Source organism: Austrofundulus limnaeus, unplaced genomic scaffold, assembly GCF_001266775.1.
Source record: "Austrofundulus limnaeus strain Quisiro unplaced genomic scaffold, Austrofundulus_limnaeus-1.0 Scaffold9, whole genome shotgun sequence".
NCBI lineage: Eukaryota > Metazoa > Chordata > Actinopteri > Cyprinodontiformes > Rivulidae > Austrofundulus > Austrofundulus limnaeus.
Window position 1 is genome coordinate 4,834,266 of NW_013952411.1, and position 16,422 is coordinate 4,850,687.

The window sequence follows — 16,422 nt, forward strand, 5'->3', positions numbered from 1 at the left end:
AATAATAATAATAATAATAATAACAATATTTTTTAGTTTTATAAAGTCACCTCCACTGACCATAAAGGTTTCCGAAAAGGCCTTGAAAAGGCCCACGGACCACTAGTTGATAATCACAGTTTGTTTTGCGGCTCCGGACACATTTTATTAGTGAGACAAGGAGCACAAATGGCTCTTTTGATGGTAAAGTTTGCAGACCCCTGTGCTAAACTGTGAGGTCACCTTCACAGCTRCAGGCCCAGGTGTGCTAAGTGTGATATCCTTTTGTTTTTCCCCGGCAGAGCATCATGCTTCGGTGGCAGCCCCCACCCCTCAGCGGGCAGAACGGCGAGATCATCAGCTACAAGATCCGTTACCGGAAAGGATCCCGAAGGAGTGAATCGGCWGTCACCACTGCAGGCGCTCAGCTTTACAAGCTCATTGACGGTAATGGTTCTGTCGTTACTTCTGTCTGAGTGCTGCCGGACCTGTTATCTCCTCCTAAATGTTGGTGATATCGCAAAGACAAACTGTGTTCTGAAAGACCTGCTTTAATGACTCCTAAGCCCCGCCTCTATCGTCCAGCCTCACTCTGTTCAGATCACTGATCAGATCGCTGTTGTGGTTTTATCGTCTGGTAGTCTGATTTTTTATTTTATTTTATGTTATTATTATTATTTGTCACATCACTGTTATAAAGTGCGTGTGAAACTGTGGACAGCCAGTTTTTTTCCGAAACCTCCCGGCTGCCTCCAGCTCAAGCTGTCTGCGCTCGTCTCCTTCACCTCTCTCCAGGAAGAGTTTGCAAGTTCTGCCTCGGTTCTGAGGTCAAAACCGTAATCATGCAATACTCTGTGTCACCCGCTCAGAACCACCTCAGAGGTAGTTCTGAAAGCACGGCTGGAACTGGAAATGGAGACGCATGTGGCCRAGGCAGAAACAAGGAGAACCAGGCAGGCCCGTGGAGAGGAGGCTTGTGTGTTTCACTGCTGCTGGATATAACTAACTCAGATCTAACACGTTCAGAAGTAGCAGCTTGCATCCAGATCAAAATCTAATTTTCTAGTCATTTTTCAGTTTCTCAACTGGCTTTGATTCATTCTGAGAGGATGGAAACCTAAGAAACTCTACCTTTTATCCAGTGTGCTATAGTGACAGGTGTGATTCATGTGGAAAAGTTTCACTCCTGAATTAAAAAAAAACATAAAAATTCACAATAAATATATCTTAAATCTACAAAGTTTCTGAGAGGTATCACTAGGTTGTATGAGAGAGTTCAACATAAAAAAGGAAAAACTATTAAATAAATATTTATTATCCACATAAATAAACCAAATTTACTAATAAATGTACAGTCAATCAGTCGTTGAGAATGTGTAAAGGAGACAAAGACCGGTTTGAGATTTTAGCAAAAATACTCCATCATACTGTAATAGTGTGAAGCACTTTGGACCATTTTATTTATCGTTACTTARCATTAGTAATGTTCTGCCTTCCGGTTTTTTAAATAGAAGTAAATAAATCCGGTGTTAAAATTTTATTTTTAAACAATCAGTCATTCACACACTGATGGTGGTAAGCTACAATGTAGCCTCAGCTGCTCTGGGACAGAGGCGGGGTCTCTGCTACCAGACCCTCTGACCACCAACAGCAGGCAAGGTGGGTGTCTTGCCCAAGGACACAACGACTGAGACGGCTGGAGCGAGGATTCGAACTCGCAACCTACTGAGTACAGGACAAAATCCTACCTCCTGTCACCGCTGTCTCCCCTAAAAGCCTGACAAGCTGATGTTGRTTAATTATTTACCCTCTGCAGAGAACCTGTAGGAAGCTGTATTTTTCTCTTGCTAACATGCTAACTCTTGTAGCTTGTTGCAAATACTTCCAAACARCATTCAAAGAGAGGTGGGTGCTGGGTGCTCTTCTGCTAGATGAGCCAGGACGGACTGACTGTGTTATCCACCAGATCACAGTACAACAAATCAAAGTTGTTTTTATTTTTTTAAACAAGCCTWAATGTTTAGGGCAGTAGTGCCCAATCCTGGTCCTCCAGGTCCACTTTGTTCTGCTGTTTTTAGTTATTTCCCTGATTTTCAACATTTCCTCGAGTTCTGCAGAAGCCTGTTAACATGCAGGGTAGGATTAGACAGCACAGTTTTAGGGGGGTCCTCCTCAGCTGCTGTACACTACTGAATGACAGCAGGTCCAGTCTCGGAGGAGGGAAATTAAAAATACGCCCTGTCTTTGTTATCTGGGTTTTTGTCATTTGAATGGTAGAAATGATGGAAAAATGTAATTTATAATGAGTTGAAGACCAGAAATAAATAGGCCACCAAATTGGACTGGGACTAAAGGTGATAAAAGGGAAAGATTTTAGAACAAAATTAGAAGAAATAGTTTCAATTGTTGTTTTTTCTCGTCCACTCTCATGTTTTATTTGATTTGCACACAATCAACATAAAAACCACTCTGTCACCTAAACATTGATGCCAACAAAACGCAATAAAAAAAACCCACACATTTTCGCCTCGGGTCATGTTTTAAATAACCGAGRGTCTGCCCTGATGTCCGCCATTTTAAACCAATGAGAGCACACTCAGCGTTTTGGCAGCAACAGGCCCAGCTGCATCAAATGAGGCAACAATTTACAACACGAGAAGGTGAGGACCGTCAGTTTGAGCAGAATTTCAACACTTTTTTTTACATGCATGATTAGTGATGCAGTTAACCAAAGTGTGAAAACTGGCATTAACACAAAAACAAACATCAGCAGTGTCCTCAAAACGCCCCTGCTTGTCGTCACTTTGTCTTTAGAGCTGTCGCTTAGATCAAAGATGGTGTTGACGATAAGTATGAGCAGGACCAAAAAGATGTGAGAAACTCTTAATTGATTTTTGCCCTCGACTCCAAAGTGTTTGTAGCAGTTTTGACATTGGGTCTCCTGGATGGTTTCCAGCTCCTGTCAGTTCGTCCTCATTTCACAGACACGTTTCAGTCTGATTAAAACGCTGAACCCAGACAAAAAACTTGTTTACTCTTCAAAAAGATCACTCCGCTCCCTTCAGATGGGCTTCAGCGTTGAATCTTTTATACCATCAGACTCCATTTAATCTCCGCTGAACGGGTCTTAAAGAGTCATCTGAAGCGCTGCGATATTTAAAATCTTGATCGTGGAGCTTTGTTGTTTGCAGTCCTGCACGGTTGTAGGTCTGCGTCTTGGCTAAATACTTTCAAAACGGAGTTTGCGGGCTTTGCCATGTTAAGACGACGCTCTGCTGCCAGCAGAGCGAGCGCGATGATATCACCCGAGAGTCGCAGCGGTGGTGATTATTAATATTGCATGTTGTCTCAGCCACTTTCAAGTGGCCCGGCCTCACGCTGCGAGCAGCATCAAAGAGAATTTACACTTAAAAGTTGATTTTGGAGATCATCCCGGGGGGGTGAAGTGGAGGGGTGTTTGTTGGTTCAAAAGCATTAAGAGGGATATGTTGTAGCCTCGGAGGCATGGGTGGTTAGGTAGTTTTTGAAAGCCCCCCCCCAACCACTTTTCCCCCAAGGGTGGAGCAGAACAGTGGGTGCAGAGAGAAATCACCACAGGATTAGTGCACAACCAGCACAATATGATGACAATGAAGAATTTTTATTGCAAATTAATACAGAAACACATCATTTGTCAGCATCCCCCCCACCCACACACACACACACACACACACACACATCCTTGTATTTGCATCAAACTGAGGACATTATATGTCATACGTTAATTGAAAATAAAACATACAGACTATCGCGCCAGAATGCAGCTGCTATTATTTAGCCATGGTTAGATCTTAGCTATATGCTAACTAAACATAACTGCTGTGGAAGGCAAGTTCTGCCTTGCAGATATTGTATTGCACAGGTTTCTCTTTCAGTTTCTTAAAATGATCCCACACCTTTGAGCTCCATTGCAGGGTAGCCATGATCCCATGATACCAGAGCCTGTCTTGAGACACCCACAGCCTATCCCAGTTACCACTACTGTACATGTGTGTCAAGGACAGAAAGGCAGATGTGGCAGTGGAAGGTGTCAAAGTAGTTTGGAGAGAAAAACAAATTAAAGAACAAAAAAAGACTAATCGATTATTAGTCATCGACTGTTTTAATAATCGATTAGTCGTCGACTAATCATGGCAGCCCTAAGTCAATCCAAGAGTTAATCCACGTNCACACACACACACACACACACACACACACACACACACTCGATGAATACCAAAGTCAGCACCCAGCAGTGATGCAGCGCTCTCAGAGGGAGTCATGGCTATAAAATATGAATGAATCTGAGGTACAGTGTTTTTTATGATTTCTCTTCCAGGCCTTATCTATCAGACTTTTCATCCATCAGATGGTTTCATTGTTTTTTTCTTATCTCAACACCGTATGCTTTTAAAACTTTAATAAAAGTGAAAAAAATAAATAAATCTCAACCGTCCTCAGAACAGCGAGTGGAAAAGAGCATTAACTGCACCTCAATAAGATTCATTTGATCCATCCTGAGGCAAGCTCAAAGATTTTCTCCTTAAACTGTTTAGAGCTTTTTGGAATTGGTTTAAGATTTTTATTTTATTTTATTTTATTATTGTGTCTCCAGAACTTAAGCTCTAAACTGAGTGGGAAGCATCAGTGGGTTAGGGAACAGAGAAGTTGTATTTATTTATTTTTTAAATAAAAGTAAAGTGAATCTGTATTTTTCCTGTCCAGGTCTTGATCCCGGGACAGAGTACTCGTTCAAGGTGACGGCCCTGACGGTGAACGGCACGGGACCAGCCACTGACTGGACCACAGCCGAGACCTTTGAGAGTGACCTGGACGGTAAGCWTTTTTTTTTATTGTTATTATTTTTCCTACAAATTAAAGAGAGTTTCTCACCAGGCTGCAGTTGTTGGAGGCATAAGTGTTAGAAAATTAGCTATTTTTGTCTTGAGTTAGAAGTATTTGTGACCAACGAGCCAGCTATTTTACTTGCATACTTTTTGTCCTCTTCATCTCATTTGGGACTGAACACCGCACATCTGTTGCTGTTTCCATAACAAGCCATTGTTTTATGGAGCAGGGTTGTCGTATGGGAAGAAACTTGTGTCATGAGAAACTGAACTTGAATTTCTCAGAATTAAATGCTTTGATTTGTAACTGAATTTCACTAAACTGAAACTGAATTTAATGCTTTGAAACTGACTTTTGGAATAAAATTGAGTTATAGATCTGAAAGTGAAGGTAATCAAACTGAATTTTTAATACAACAAATGACAGTTTCATTTAGATTCTAAGTTTTCAATTAGCTTCAATTGAGTGGAATTCATTTTACCAATGCATTTTATTTCAAATTATACAAAGATTCAGTCTGAACAATTCACATTCAGTTTCTGATAACACAAGTTTCTTCCCATATTGCCAGCTCTATGTCCAGCCATGAACCTGGAGGACCAGGTGCTGAATTTTGTCTGGCCTCTACTCAGAGTCTGGCCCATCCCGGTCAGACCTGCCAGGAGCTTACCTGTATTTATTCATGTATAATACGATCTCGAGTATAATACAATCATCATTTTTTGAGCTTAAAAAGCACAATAACCCATGTATAATACAACCCCGTCCCCCCAAATGTATGATTTTTAGGGTTAAATTTCTAGTATTAAACATGAATAAATACAGTAAGCCCCTGCCGGTATGGGTCTCAAGGGCCATTGAGACAATCTCTCCTACAAGGTATCAGCACAGAGGGGAGAAGCCAGGTTTTTTTCTCAGCAATATTTTTATTATCATAACTTATTTTTGTGTGCATGGTTTGCAAAATTGCATTTGTTGGCATGCACATTATTTTGTTGGTCATCTCAGCACACATCGTACCCATCTCAGAGCGCTTTGTACCACACTTATCAGCAGAGCCCACACTGAGAATTTAATCTGCTGGAGTACATTTTTAAATAAAGATGAGCAGATTTGGACCAGTTCTTCAATAAAAATGAGCACTTTTGTGTCAAAATATAGTTCTAGTGCTCATAAGACAGGTTGGAGAGGCAAATATGAAATGTATTCGAGGCACAATAGTGAACAACTACATGACTTTTTTTGAGAAACTAAAAATTAATTGGCCTATTTCAAACTTGGTCAATAAACCTGCAAGCCAAGATGCTTTAGAGGCTCCCATTCTGTTTACCAACTCATCACCAGCAGCTCCAGCCCAGTGAGAAACTGCCTCAAACCAGAACAAATCAACTCAGGTTTACRTTTCTCTACGTTTACCACAGAATCCAGAGTGCCGGACCAGCCAAGCTCCCTTCATGTTCGACCGCTGGTTAACAGCATCGTGGTGAGCTGGACGCCACCAGAGAACCAGGACATTGTGGTGCGCGGTTACACCATCAGCTATGGCATCGGAAGTCCCCACGCTCAGACCATCAAAGTGGACTACAAACAGCGCTACTACACCATCGAGAACCTCGGTATGAACAATCGCTCTGTCCTCTTCTGCGCTGCTGCCTGTTTATTATTTAGTTGCTGTCAGATTTGGCTTCGACAGCTCATGTTTTGTTGTTACTGAGATCTAAATTATGTATCTATTTGTCATAATTTCATTCCTGAATGTCGGATGATCTGTCAGATACTACTAATCAGATATTAATGTGCCTTGTGGGACTCTTTGCACTACACTGAATGTGGATACTTACAACAATTTACTTTCATGAAAAGATAAATGTGTCACATCTGATTTGATATGCTTAGTTTAATTAATAATGAGCGACGACACAGAGACACAAACACTATGAAACAGTTCACTGCTACCCCCATCATGAGTGAGGAAGGAATTAATTAGGTCCTCACCACATGCCTGAGCCACTAATTACACAGATTGGACTAACGGGCACACAATTCTTAAAGGTTACAGACTTCAGATGAAACAAAAGGCCTGGCGTTCCTTGAAGGAATGCATATCACCCACTGCTTTTCATGACAGTTTTAAAATAAGATCATCTTATGAAAAAGAGGGTGGAGTTAGACTTGCTTTGGTCACAACTTGTGTCACGCACAATCTCGTGTGAGAGGTGCAACATGTATTAGCTCTCAGASTAAATGTTGTGGATTACTGTCAGCTACTACCATGCCACATATTAGCTCAKTGTTTGTAAAACTGACTGAGTTTTACAAGTTGAGAATCTCCAGAGTTTGGCTTGATTAGATGGCTGCGTGGGTTTATCTCACTCCTCTCTGTCTTTCTCCCACAGACCCCAGCTCCCACTACGTGATCACGCTGAAGGCCTACAACAACGTGGGAGAGGGGATTCCTGTGTACGAGAGCGCAGTCACCAGACAACAGTCAGGTACGAACTGCACACACTGAGCTACATTTTTATATTTTGTTCGAACAGCTCAAAAAKTTAAATTCTTCCACTGCTCAACCCCAATATAAGGGATGCAGCACAGGCTGTGAGGCTGTGCTCATCTCAACTGACAGTTATCTTTGCCCTCTCTAACCTGACATCATTATCAGACAGAATGTGTCTCGACTCCAAATTACCAAAGAGAAAATAGGTCAGCAGCACGTTTCACCGCTTTAATTACCTCACATCGTCATGGACCCAAGTATACTTAAGTCTCTCTTTAATCAAACCATCAGAGCCTCAAATCTGGTCCCTTTAGCAGTCTTGATTATTAGGATACAGGAGATGATTTTCAGAATGTTGAAGTGGATTTTTGAATGAGTAAATCAGGCTAGAGATATTATGTAGGAGTAAACTATGTAGAAAAGTATGAAATATTTTTTGTCTCAGTCTCACTGGATTGTGATGTTTAGACACTAGTTGGCAACTTAAAATTGCAAAAAAAAAAGATGAAGAAAAGATAGGCAATATGCCTTTTTATTTGCAATCTCACTATTTTTTGAACCAATGAGCCGTGTGGTCGTGGTTTGCACAGACAGTTAAAAAAAAAAACATTTTTTTGTGCACATGTTCCAAACATTTATTCTAGGTCGTGTGCGTTATTTTGTTGCCCACATCATACCCGCTTCAATCTATAAAATGTATGCTTGAAAAATTTAAAGCGGGCTGACTCAGACCAGTTTTTTTAGAAGATATTTCAACAGCGTGGTTTTAGACCTGGACGTTYCGAGTCACATGAGGAAATCCAGAATGAAAGGCATTTTGAGGGATTTCCTCTAGAGTGGCTATTAGCAAGTTAGTCCCAACACTCCCAGCCCAATGAAATCCTGGCTGAAGCATCTGTAACATTTGGTCTCTAATGGCCTTTTTGCAGTGTAAGGACGGCCTGGCCCAAACTGGGTTCTGTATATTCAGCAYTTATGGCTCAATTCTATCCTAATTCCAGAGGCCTGTGGTAGTATTTGGCCCGGGCTGCTCAGCCTGATTTGACGTCAGTTACTGCTGCTCATTGATTGGTTTACAGAACGGGGAGATTTTGTCAGATAGATGAGATTAACTTTAGTTGAATYGTTTGCAGTGAYTGTAACGATACATAGAACAGCTGYAGCAAGCTACCAAACAACAACAAGTTAATATTAGCTACCATTAGCTTGYCATTCTCTGTCGAYTTGCCCTCTCGTCTTCAGCGTCATACTGCTGGATGGTAAAGCGTTTGGTACTTTTCCTTCGAGATCAAACTCCCCTTTGTTGTGTTGTAAATAAAGTGAAATAAGATTTGCACGTTTTTAATATGACGATCCCACCCACACTGAAGCAGAACTCTGCTTAATGTAAACAAAACCAGGGCCTGGTAGAACAAGACCACGTCGACTGGTGCTGGGTTTTACAGTGAAATAATGCCATCGTATCTGGTATCAGTTTGGCTTTTTGTTGAAGGAGTTTATTTGATCTCTTTCTGCAGTAGAATAAAACATACTTATTTAATTCAACCAAAACATAGACCAGTATGTTTGCCTGTTCACAAGGCATTTTATAATATTATGAGGCCTCAGATCACAGCTCTGTTAACAATTAGAAGTAGAACATCAGTCCCAGCGTGCAGAGCTTGACAACTGATTTCAGAGAGCAAAACGGCATCAGTTAGGCTGCAGGTTGGCTGAGTTCTTACAGTCTCCGTGACAGAGTAAGAAGATGAGCAGCCCGCGCTCCCCGGAGTGTCCCAGGATGTGGGCTGCGCCCGCCTCCAACGCTCAGCCTTGATCGCTGYAGTTTGTCTCTGCTGCAGCACTATTGCACCATTGAGTGCGAGAAGGGTGGGATGCCTGGTGACATGAATCACGTCAACATGCTTTGAGAGATAGAGAGGAAGAGCGGGGGTAGAGGTGGCAGCTTAAGTATGTGCACACACCCACACACTGTCACACTGTACACTCCTGTCTAAAAAGCCTCCTCACATCCTCGCGCACTCACTCCCGCAGACCCCCCGTAGTGGCTTTGGCAACCCTTCGTCAGATCCAAATGTTTCCTCTCAAAGCAGAACCAAAGCCCACCACCATCGTCTGCTGCTGAATCCTCGAGGGCGCGTTCCCTTCCTGCCAGTTTGTTCAAGTCAGACTTTAAAAGACAAGCTGACCTACATAGTACTTTTACTTTAGGAATAAAAAGAAGAAGAAGAACTTAGGAAAACTTTGTGAACTTGGGCTGAGAGTGCTTGGCTGAAAACWCGATGATGTTATGACGTCCTGACTGAAATACAGGAATTGAGATATTTCACTCCCTTATGGACAGAAACGTTTTTACAAGAACAAGTTCACCTCTTTCCTGCAGCCTTTCCCTTTAAATGCTGAGGACTGAATTCTTCCAAAATGGGTAGAGAACTCCAGTCTGTATGCCATTCCAAAACCTCAGTTTCTGAATCTCTCTCACACACACACACACACGCACACACACACACACACACACACACACACGCACTTCTTCTTCTTGAGAATATAATGAGGGCAACTCCGAACAGAGAGGTGTCAAATGGAGCGAGGCAGAGTATGGGCCCACCAAGTGATGGAGGAGGAGTGTCATCACGGGTGACCAAGCAAGGCTTTTGCCTCCAATCACAGCTAAACCGAGAACAGAAAGAGGAGCAGCCAAACCAGAAGCCCATCTCGAAGTATTTATCCTTTAGTATGTTGAGCCCCTCTCTCCCTCTAGACACATATTTATTTAGCTTTATGGAGTAAAATGGACACAGGCCATTCCCACAAACARATTCAAGTATTCTTTGCATAGGCACATACATCTAAAAGCAMATGTTTACATACACTGTATAAAAAGACACATAAACACATCTTTTCTTACTGACRTTAAATTAGACTAAACTGTTCCACAAKTATTACATWCGTACAKTTTTTCACCTGCTTTTTTGTTCATGGTTGCAGGGGAGCTGGTACCTGTTCCCTCAGGTACCTAAGTTCCACAGTACCTGTATTCCCTGGTACTTGTGTTCCTTAGTACCTACAATCTGGTACATCCATCTTTATGGAGACCTGGCATTGACCTCCATTATTTTCTACAGCCTAACCCTGACCACCAACCCTAAGGCTAACCTTACAGGTACCTACCTGACCCTAAAACTAATCTAAACTCAATTCACACCTTAGTCCTAAACTGAACCCCCAACCCACCAACAGCATTTCCCTATTATGGGGACTAGATTTAGGTCCCCATAGGAAYCAGTCAGGTCCCCACAAGAGGTGTGTATGCCAAAAAACTTTACCACAATGTAGGGAATACAGTCCTTTTATTCCTTGGTACCTGTGTTTCCTTGTACCTTTATTTTCCAAAACCTATGTTGTCCCAGGGTTAATAATGAAAATCATTAAAGATGAGATGCTTGGCTTCCCCTTAAAAGAAAATACTGAATGACAGTGCAGACATTGTCCCGGGGAACATATAGATGACACCTAAAAGAGGCGGGGAACCTCCTGGGTACTCCAGTTCATCATAGGACCATATATACAAATACAGTATATACTGTGTGTACAAATACATATAGACAATGAAGACAATCAACCACATTCTTGCTCTGTGGGAAGAAACCAGAGAACCTGCAGTAAATCCACGAAGGCACGGGAAAATCATTCCAACTCAAAGAAAGGCTGCAGGCAAGAGTCAAACTTGCAACACTTGTGCTCTGAGGTGGTCTCCATGGCCAAACTGTTCAGTTTTAGTTTCATCAGACCACAGGACAAGCCTCCAAAAATTGTGTGTACTTCAATTTGTAATCTTGCTTTTTATGCTGCTTTCAGAGTAATGATGTCCTTCTTGTTGAGTGGCCTTTCAGTCCACGTTGTTTCGTCGTGGATAATGACTCTTTTACCAGCTCAGACAGTGGAGAAATAGTATTTTCATACTGTTTCTATAAACATCAGTTTCCAACTGTATATAAATTGCTCTTCCATTTAGAGCAAAGCAACAACTYACTTGATGGCCGAAATTGCTGATTTTAATGACTCAATTCACCACTGTTTAGATTTAATTGCCATTATTTAACGTACATTTTACTGGTGTCAATGTGAAAAAAAAACATTGCTTTCTTTAATAACTTGTTCCATTAGTTGCATAATTAAATTTGTTGATTCAGGTACTCTAATTTTATTCATGCAAGCCCTTAAAAGGCTTGTGCCTTTTCAATGAAAAATAGTGACAAACATTGATATGGAAAATAAAGATTTAAAACATATTTTAGTACAGTTTAGACCTGTTCAACACAGAATAAAAGATTAGAAAAGCCAAGTTAATAAATAATTTTGGTATTTTTTTAGGTTTACAAGACAAATGCCTCAATGTTGTTACAGAAATTAATGGTAATTATATACTTCAACAGCAAGATTTGATCAGATTTACTCTTTTCTTTTTAAGTGTGTCAAAACAATATGTAAAGTAATTAAGGAAAAAGAAAAAGTGGACTGCTACATAGAAAAGTAAAAATGGTTGACCCTAAAAGCGAACAGGAATAAATTGACTTTATATAACATCAACACAAGGTTGAGACTCTGAGAGGAAGAGCAGCAGATTAGAGAGTTATGCTTATTTAAGTGATGAAGCAAGTCGAACTCTTTATGTTACATTTTCAAGTCGAGCCAAGAATCATTCCCACTGGTTTATTTACAAGTTATGCTTGAGTATTTACTCCCTAACATAGCATTGCTTTGTTCTGTAAGCATAAGCAGTAAATGTTTAGGTCAAGAAAACACTTYATTTTGTAACCATTATTCTTTACTGCTCATCAGTCTGCATGAAATAGATCCTTTTTGTATCACTGGAGTCAGTTTTTGAGCCATTTAAAAGTGGCAGTCCAAACATCACTTACCATTGAACAAAAAAAGTATTTTAGAAACCAAGCAGTGATTTTGGAGAAACTGAAGGTCTTTGAGCTACAGAAGAAGGTCACCACACACACACCCACACAAAAACAAACACACACAAACACACAGTCACCACTTGTTCCTAACTCTCCTCTCCTCTCCACTAGCAGGCTCTCTACTTTAAACCTGTTTTATTTTTTCCTTTTACAGTTTTGAAGGACATAATTCTCCTCCTCAGCGTTCCCTACAATAAGAGAAAAATAATTCCCGATGCTCTCAGCGTCCTTGTGATCATCCACTTTGCATTGAAAACATTGTTGTGAAAAGCTCAGGGATGTAAACATGGTCCAGAGTTGTGCCTCCTTGAGCAGACGGGGGTCAAAACATTAATATGTATATTTATGACGTGTTGTATTAAAGATTGTGACTATCTGCTTTCACTCTGGTTTTCCATTTACTTTTATCTTGTGGTATGAATAGATAATGTCTTCCTCTCTCTTCCTGTAGTGTTACAGTCACTATAGATCACAGTAGCTTTTATAGAGCAGCCAGGTCTGTAGATTCTTCTTATTGTAGAGGTCAGTGTCTGTTTTTCTAATAGAATCTTCTCTCTTTCYTTTCAACCTTCCCAATCCCACCTTTGTTGCTCATCATGACCATATTCCTCCCACTTGCCGTCAACCTTCATTTTTAACTTATTAACCTTATTTCCTCCTCTGTGACCCCCTCACCCCCACCTGCTTCCTGGTTTGATCCGTCCCTCTCCTCCACCACTCCATGCTTTCCCGTTTTAATTTCTGGTCATTTTTAATTTTGTGTTGCAATGCATGCGGGTGTACTGCCTTGTCCCRCAGACCCCATAGACCCCGATGTTGACTTGTATGAACTCTTCCATGCTCCATACACCCCAGTACCAGACCCCACCCCCATGATGCCTCCCGTGGGCGTTCAGGCCTCTGTGCTGAGCCACGACACCATCAAGGTGACGTGGGCCGACAGCTCGCTGTCCAAGAACCAGAAGATCACGGACAACCGCTACTACACCGTCCGCTGGAAGACCAACATCCCTGCCAACGCTAAAGTGAAGGTAACATATTGGTTTGAGGTGTTTTAAATTTCAAGATTTATTGAATATGAAATTGAATTCAGGAGAAACGTGACGAGAAAAACATTTTAAAAACATACTGAAGCTCATTCACCGTCTCCAGGTCGAAACTTGTTTACCTCTCAGTGGGATTCACTCAGAAACAAATCATTTAGTTTTGATCAGTCTTCAGAGATTTYCCATGCCCATGAATTCTTTCTTTTTGTTTTATCTGTTGTGATCAGTGGTGGGTAGCGCTAATCCAAACATTAGCTCTGCAATTTCTAAAGCCCTTATGAAAATATTTAGGTCTGCAACTTCAAAAGCGCTTATGCCATAGAAAAACTAGCGAGAGCTAATTTTAAAGCGCAAGTTCAATTTGACACTTACTAGCTGACAATAATTTGTGTACAATATATGCACAACACTGCCAACTAGCGGTGTACAGCTTAATCCTATAACCGCTGATTGCTGGGGATGTGATTTCCTGAAACAGACCTTTAGCTCCTGATTTAAAAATTAAAAAGTTGTTGAGGATTGCTAGTTCGGTTTCTTCTTTGTCTTTTTCTTTTCTTTATTGTAGATTTTCCATTAAAGAAGCATCAATAAAGTAATTTTAAACCTGTTTATTGGAAAACTAAAGCAATGCATTCTGGGTACATGACGGATTTGATTTGTGATGGGAAATGAAAGCACGGAGTACAGGAAACTATCTTCACTTCAAAATAAGAGCTTGGATTTTAACGTTTTCCATGTAGTTGCTCCAGTTGACCACTAGTTGTCAGTCTCCACCAGCACAACGTTTTTAAATCATTTCTGAGTCTCTAACACCGTTGGCCGATTGCTTCGACCAATTACGTTAAGTACTGAGCTCCAGCGTTTAAACTTTATTCTTTTTAAAATAGGAGCTSCGATTGTAAAGTAAAATAAATCAATACACACAAAATGTTAGTATGGATTACAAACTTTAACTGTTTTTTCTGGGACGGGGAGTTCTAAACATTGCCTTCCTGCTACGTAAGCAGACACAAAGCATTGTGGGAAATGAAAACCCTGACCGAAAGCAACAGTCAGCAAGGATGTGTACTTATCCAATAAGTGTGTTTATCTGGGAGGGGTGCTGTTGGATAGATCACATGTGTTGTGATTCATTGACAGCCTTATCTTCCACTGTTCAAGATAATGATGACTGGTAGATAATTAGTTATTAGCTGTACTGCTTTTTAAATTTAGAAAGCGCAAATCTGCTTATGAATTATAAGAATTAGTAAGACCGCTAAAGCGCAAACGAAATGTATTTAGGTCCACAATTAGCGGATTTGCGCTTTAGCGGGCTGGTGCCCACCACTGGTTGTGAAAAAGTCCATACTTCAATGTGCTTGACACAAAATATCATACGAGGGAATAAATTCAAGGTTTTTTCACACGGCAGCTTTGGCTCTCAGGGGCCACATCATGCTGATGTGTGGATCAGAGAAAAACGATGCCGTCATTTAACCCTCTGACTAATGTTAGAAGAAACGTTTTTAGAAACGATGGCAAACTTTTAAAGCAATTCACCTACTGTTACGGTTCTACAAGATGACCTAACACCTATTAACTCTGTGTTAAGCTTTAACGTGCTTTGTGTTCACTATGATTTAGAAATCAGTTAACGTCACAAMAAAACCAAAGCCAAACACTTGTTTTATTTTTTCAGCAATGTCATTTCTATTTAACAAAGAAAAAAATTTGGACAAACAAATAGATTTATACTTTCATCATGTGCCAAAGGCTTTCAGCTGGTCAGAGGCTTGGACTCTTCTGTTATGAAGACATGCAGTGTGTGATTTACCATTGTCTTGCTGAATTAAGCAAGGCTTTCCATGAAAAATACACATTGTTCTAAAACCATTTATGTACTTTTCTGCTTTGATGGCACTTTTCCATGTGTGCAAGCTTCCCATGCCAGAGGTCCTAATGCACCCCTATACCAGCAGAGAGGCAGRCTTTGGAACTAGTTGCTTATAACAGGGTGAATGACCTCTTTAGCACAGAGACATAATGCCCAAGGTTTTCAGAAATAGTTCCAGATTTTGAATCCTCCCTAGAACAGTTTTTGCCTCRGTACGTGTTAAATGAACTCTGGTCCAGAGAAGACAGCAAGCTTTCTGAATGGTGTTCACAAATAGCTTTACTAAGCTTTTGTAGGTGGACCATAAACTGTGCTTACAGTGATTTGTAAGCCCATGCAGTGAAGCAGACCTWATTTAATGCAGTGCTGAACGAGGGTCACGAAGATTGCAGGGGTTCAAGATTGAGTTTCCGAAGAGATTTCTCCAGATTCTTTAAATTTTGTGATGATGTTGTGAACTATGGATGATGGGATATTCAGTCTTCCCAGTTTTCTGTTGAGGAACGTTATTTTTTTAAATTATTCCACTAATTTTTGATAGTTGATAGTTTTGGCAGCCTGGTGAACTTTTGCCCATCTTCTCTTACTGATCTGCTGCCACTTAGAATAGAATAGAATAGAATAGAATAGAATAGAATAGAATAGAATAGAATAGAGGGCCATTTTGCAACCTGATTGGTTGCAAAATGCTAATTGTTGATTTTGTATCACTTGTGTGTGTGTGTGTGCTGCAGATTGTCAACACTTGTAAATAGAACAGTGTTGAGAAGAGTCACTGGACTCAATAGAACATTGACCAGCAGCTGGAGGTATGTGTGTGCGTGCATGTGTGTGTGTGTGTGTGTGTGTGTACGTGTGTGTGTACGTGTGTGTGTGTGTGTGTGTGTGTACTTGTTTCCACTTCAGAGTCAGGACTGTTGTGTTTTAACCAACAAAGTGAGGACATTTCCCCAGTCTTCGCTTTATTTTTTGTCATTCTACTGTGCTCTGCTAGTTAGATTTAGAGGTATAGTGTGAATTAAAGTTTTAGATAAGGTTAGGGTTGGGGAAAATATCTGTTAGGTATGAATACTGTTATAAAAATGAATGGAAGTCACTACAAAGTCCTGAGGTTGGTGGAAGTACAAGGTTTTGTGTGTGTGTGTCTGTGTGTGTGTGTGTGTGTGTGTGTGTGTGTGTGTGTGT

General features: G+C 40.7%; 1 protein-coding gene across 10 annotated transcripts in view; it reads left to right on the plus strand.

Annotated features, from left to right (window-relative positions):
* The window catches only part of neo1a (neogenin 1a), a 254,016-nt gene that overhangs the window by 216,991 nt on the left and 20,603 nt on the right, over positions 1-16,422 (plus strand). For 8 of the 10 annotated variants that reach the window (XM_014001593.1, XM_014001596.1, XM_014001597.1 and 5 more), the window contains exons 13-17: positions 282-426; positions 4,723-4,833; positions 6,267-6,461; positions 7,242-7,337; positions 13,114-13,346. In XM_014001593.1, coding sequence (XP_013857047.1) covers positions 282-426; positions 4,723-4,833; positions 6,267-6,461; positions 7,242-7,337; positions 13,114-13,346 — 780 coding nt within the window. The remainder of the gene's footprint in view (positions 1-281; positions 427-4,722; positions 4,834-6,266; positions 6,462-7,241; positions 7,338-13,113; positions 13,347-16,422) is intronic. The other 2 variants (XM_014001592.1, XM_014001598.1) reach the window with 1 other exon arrangement.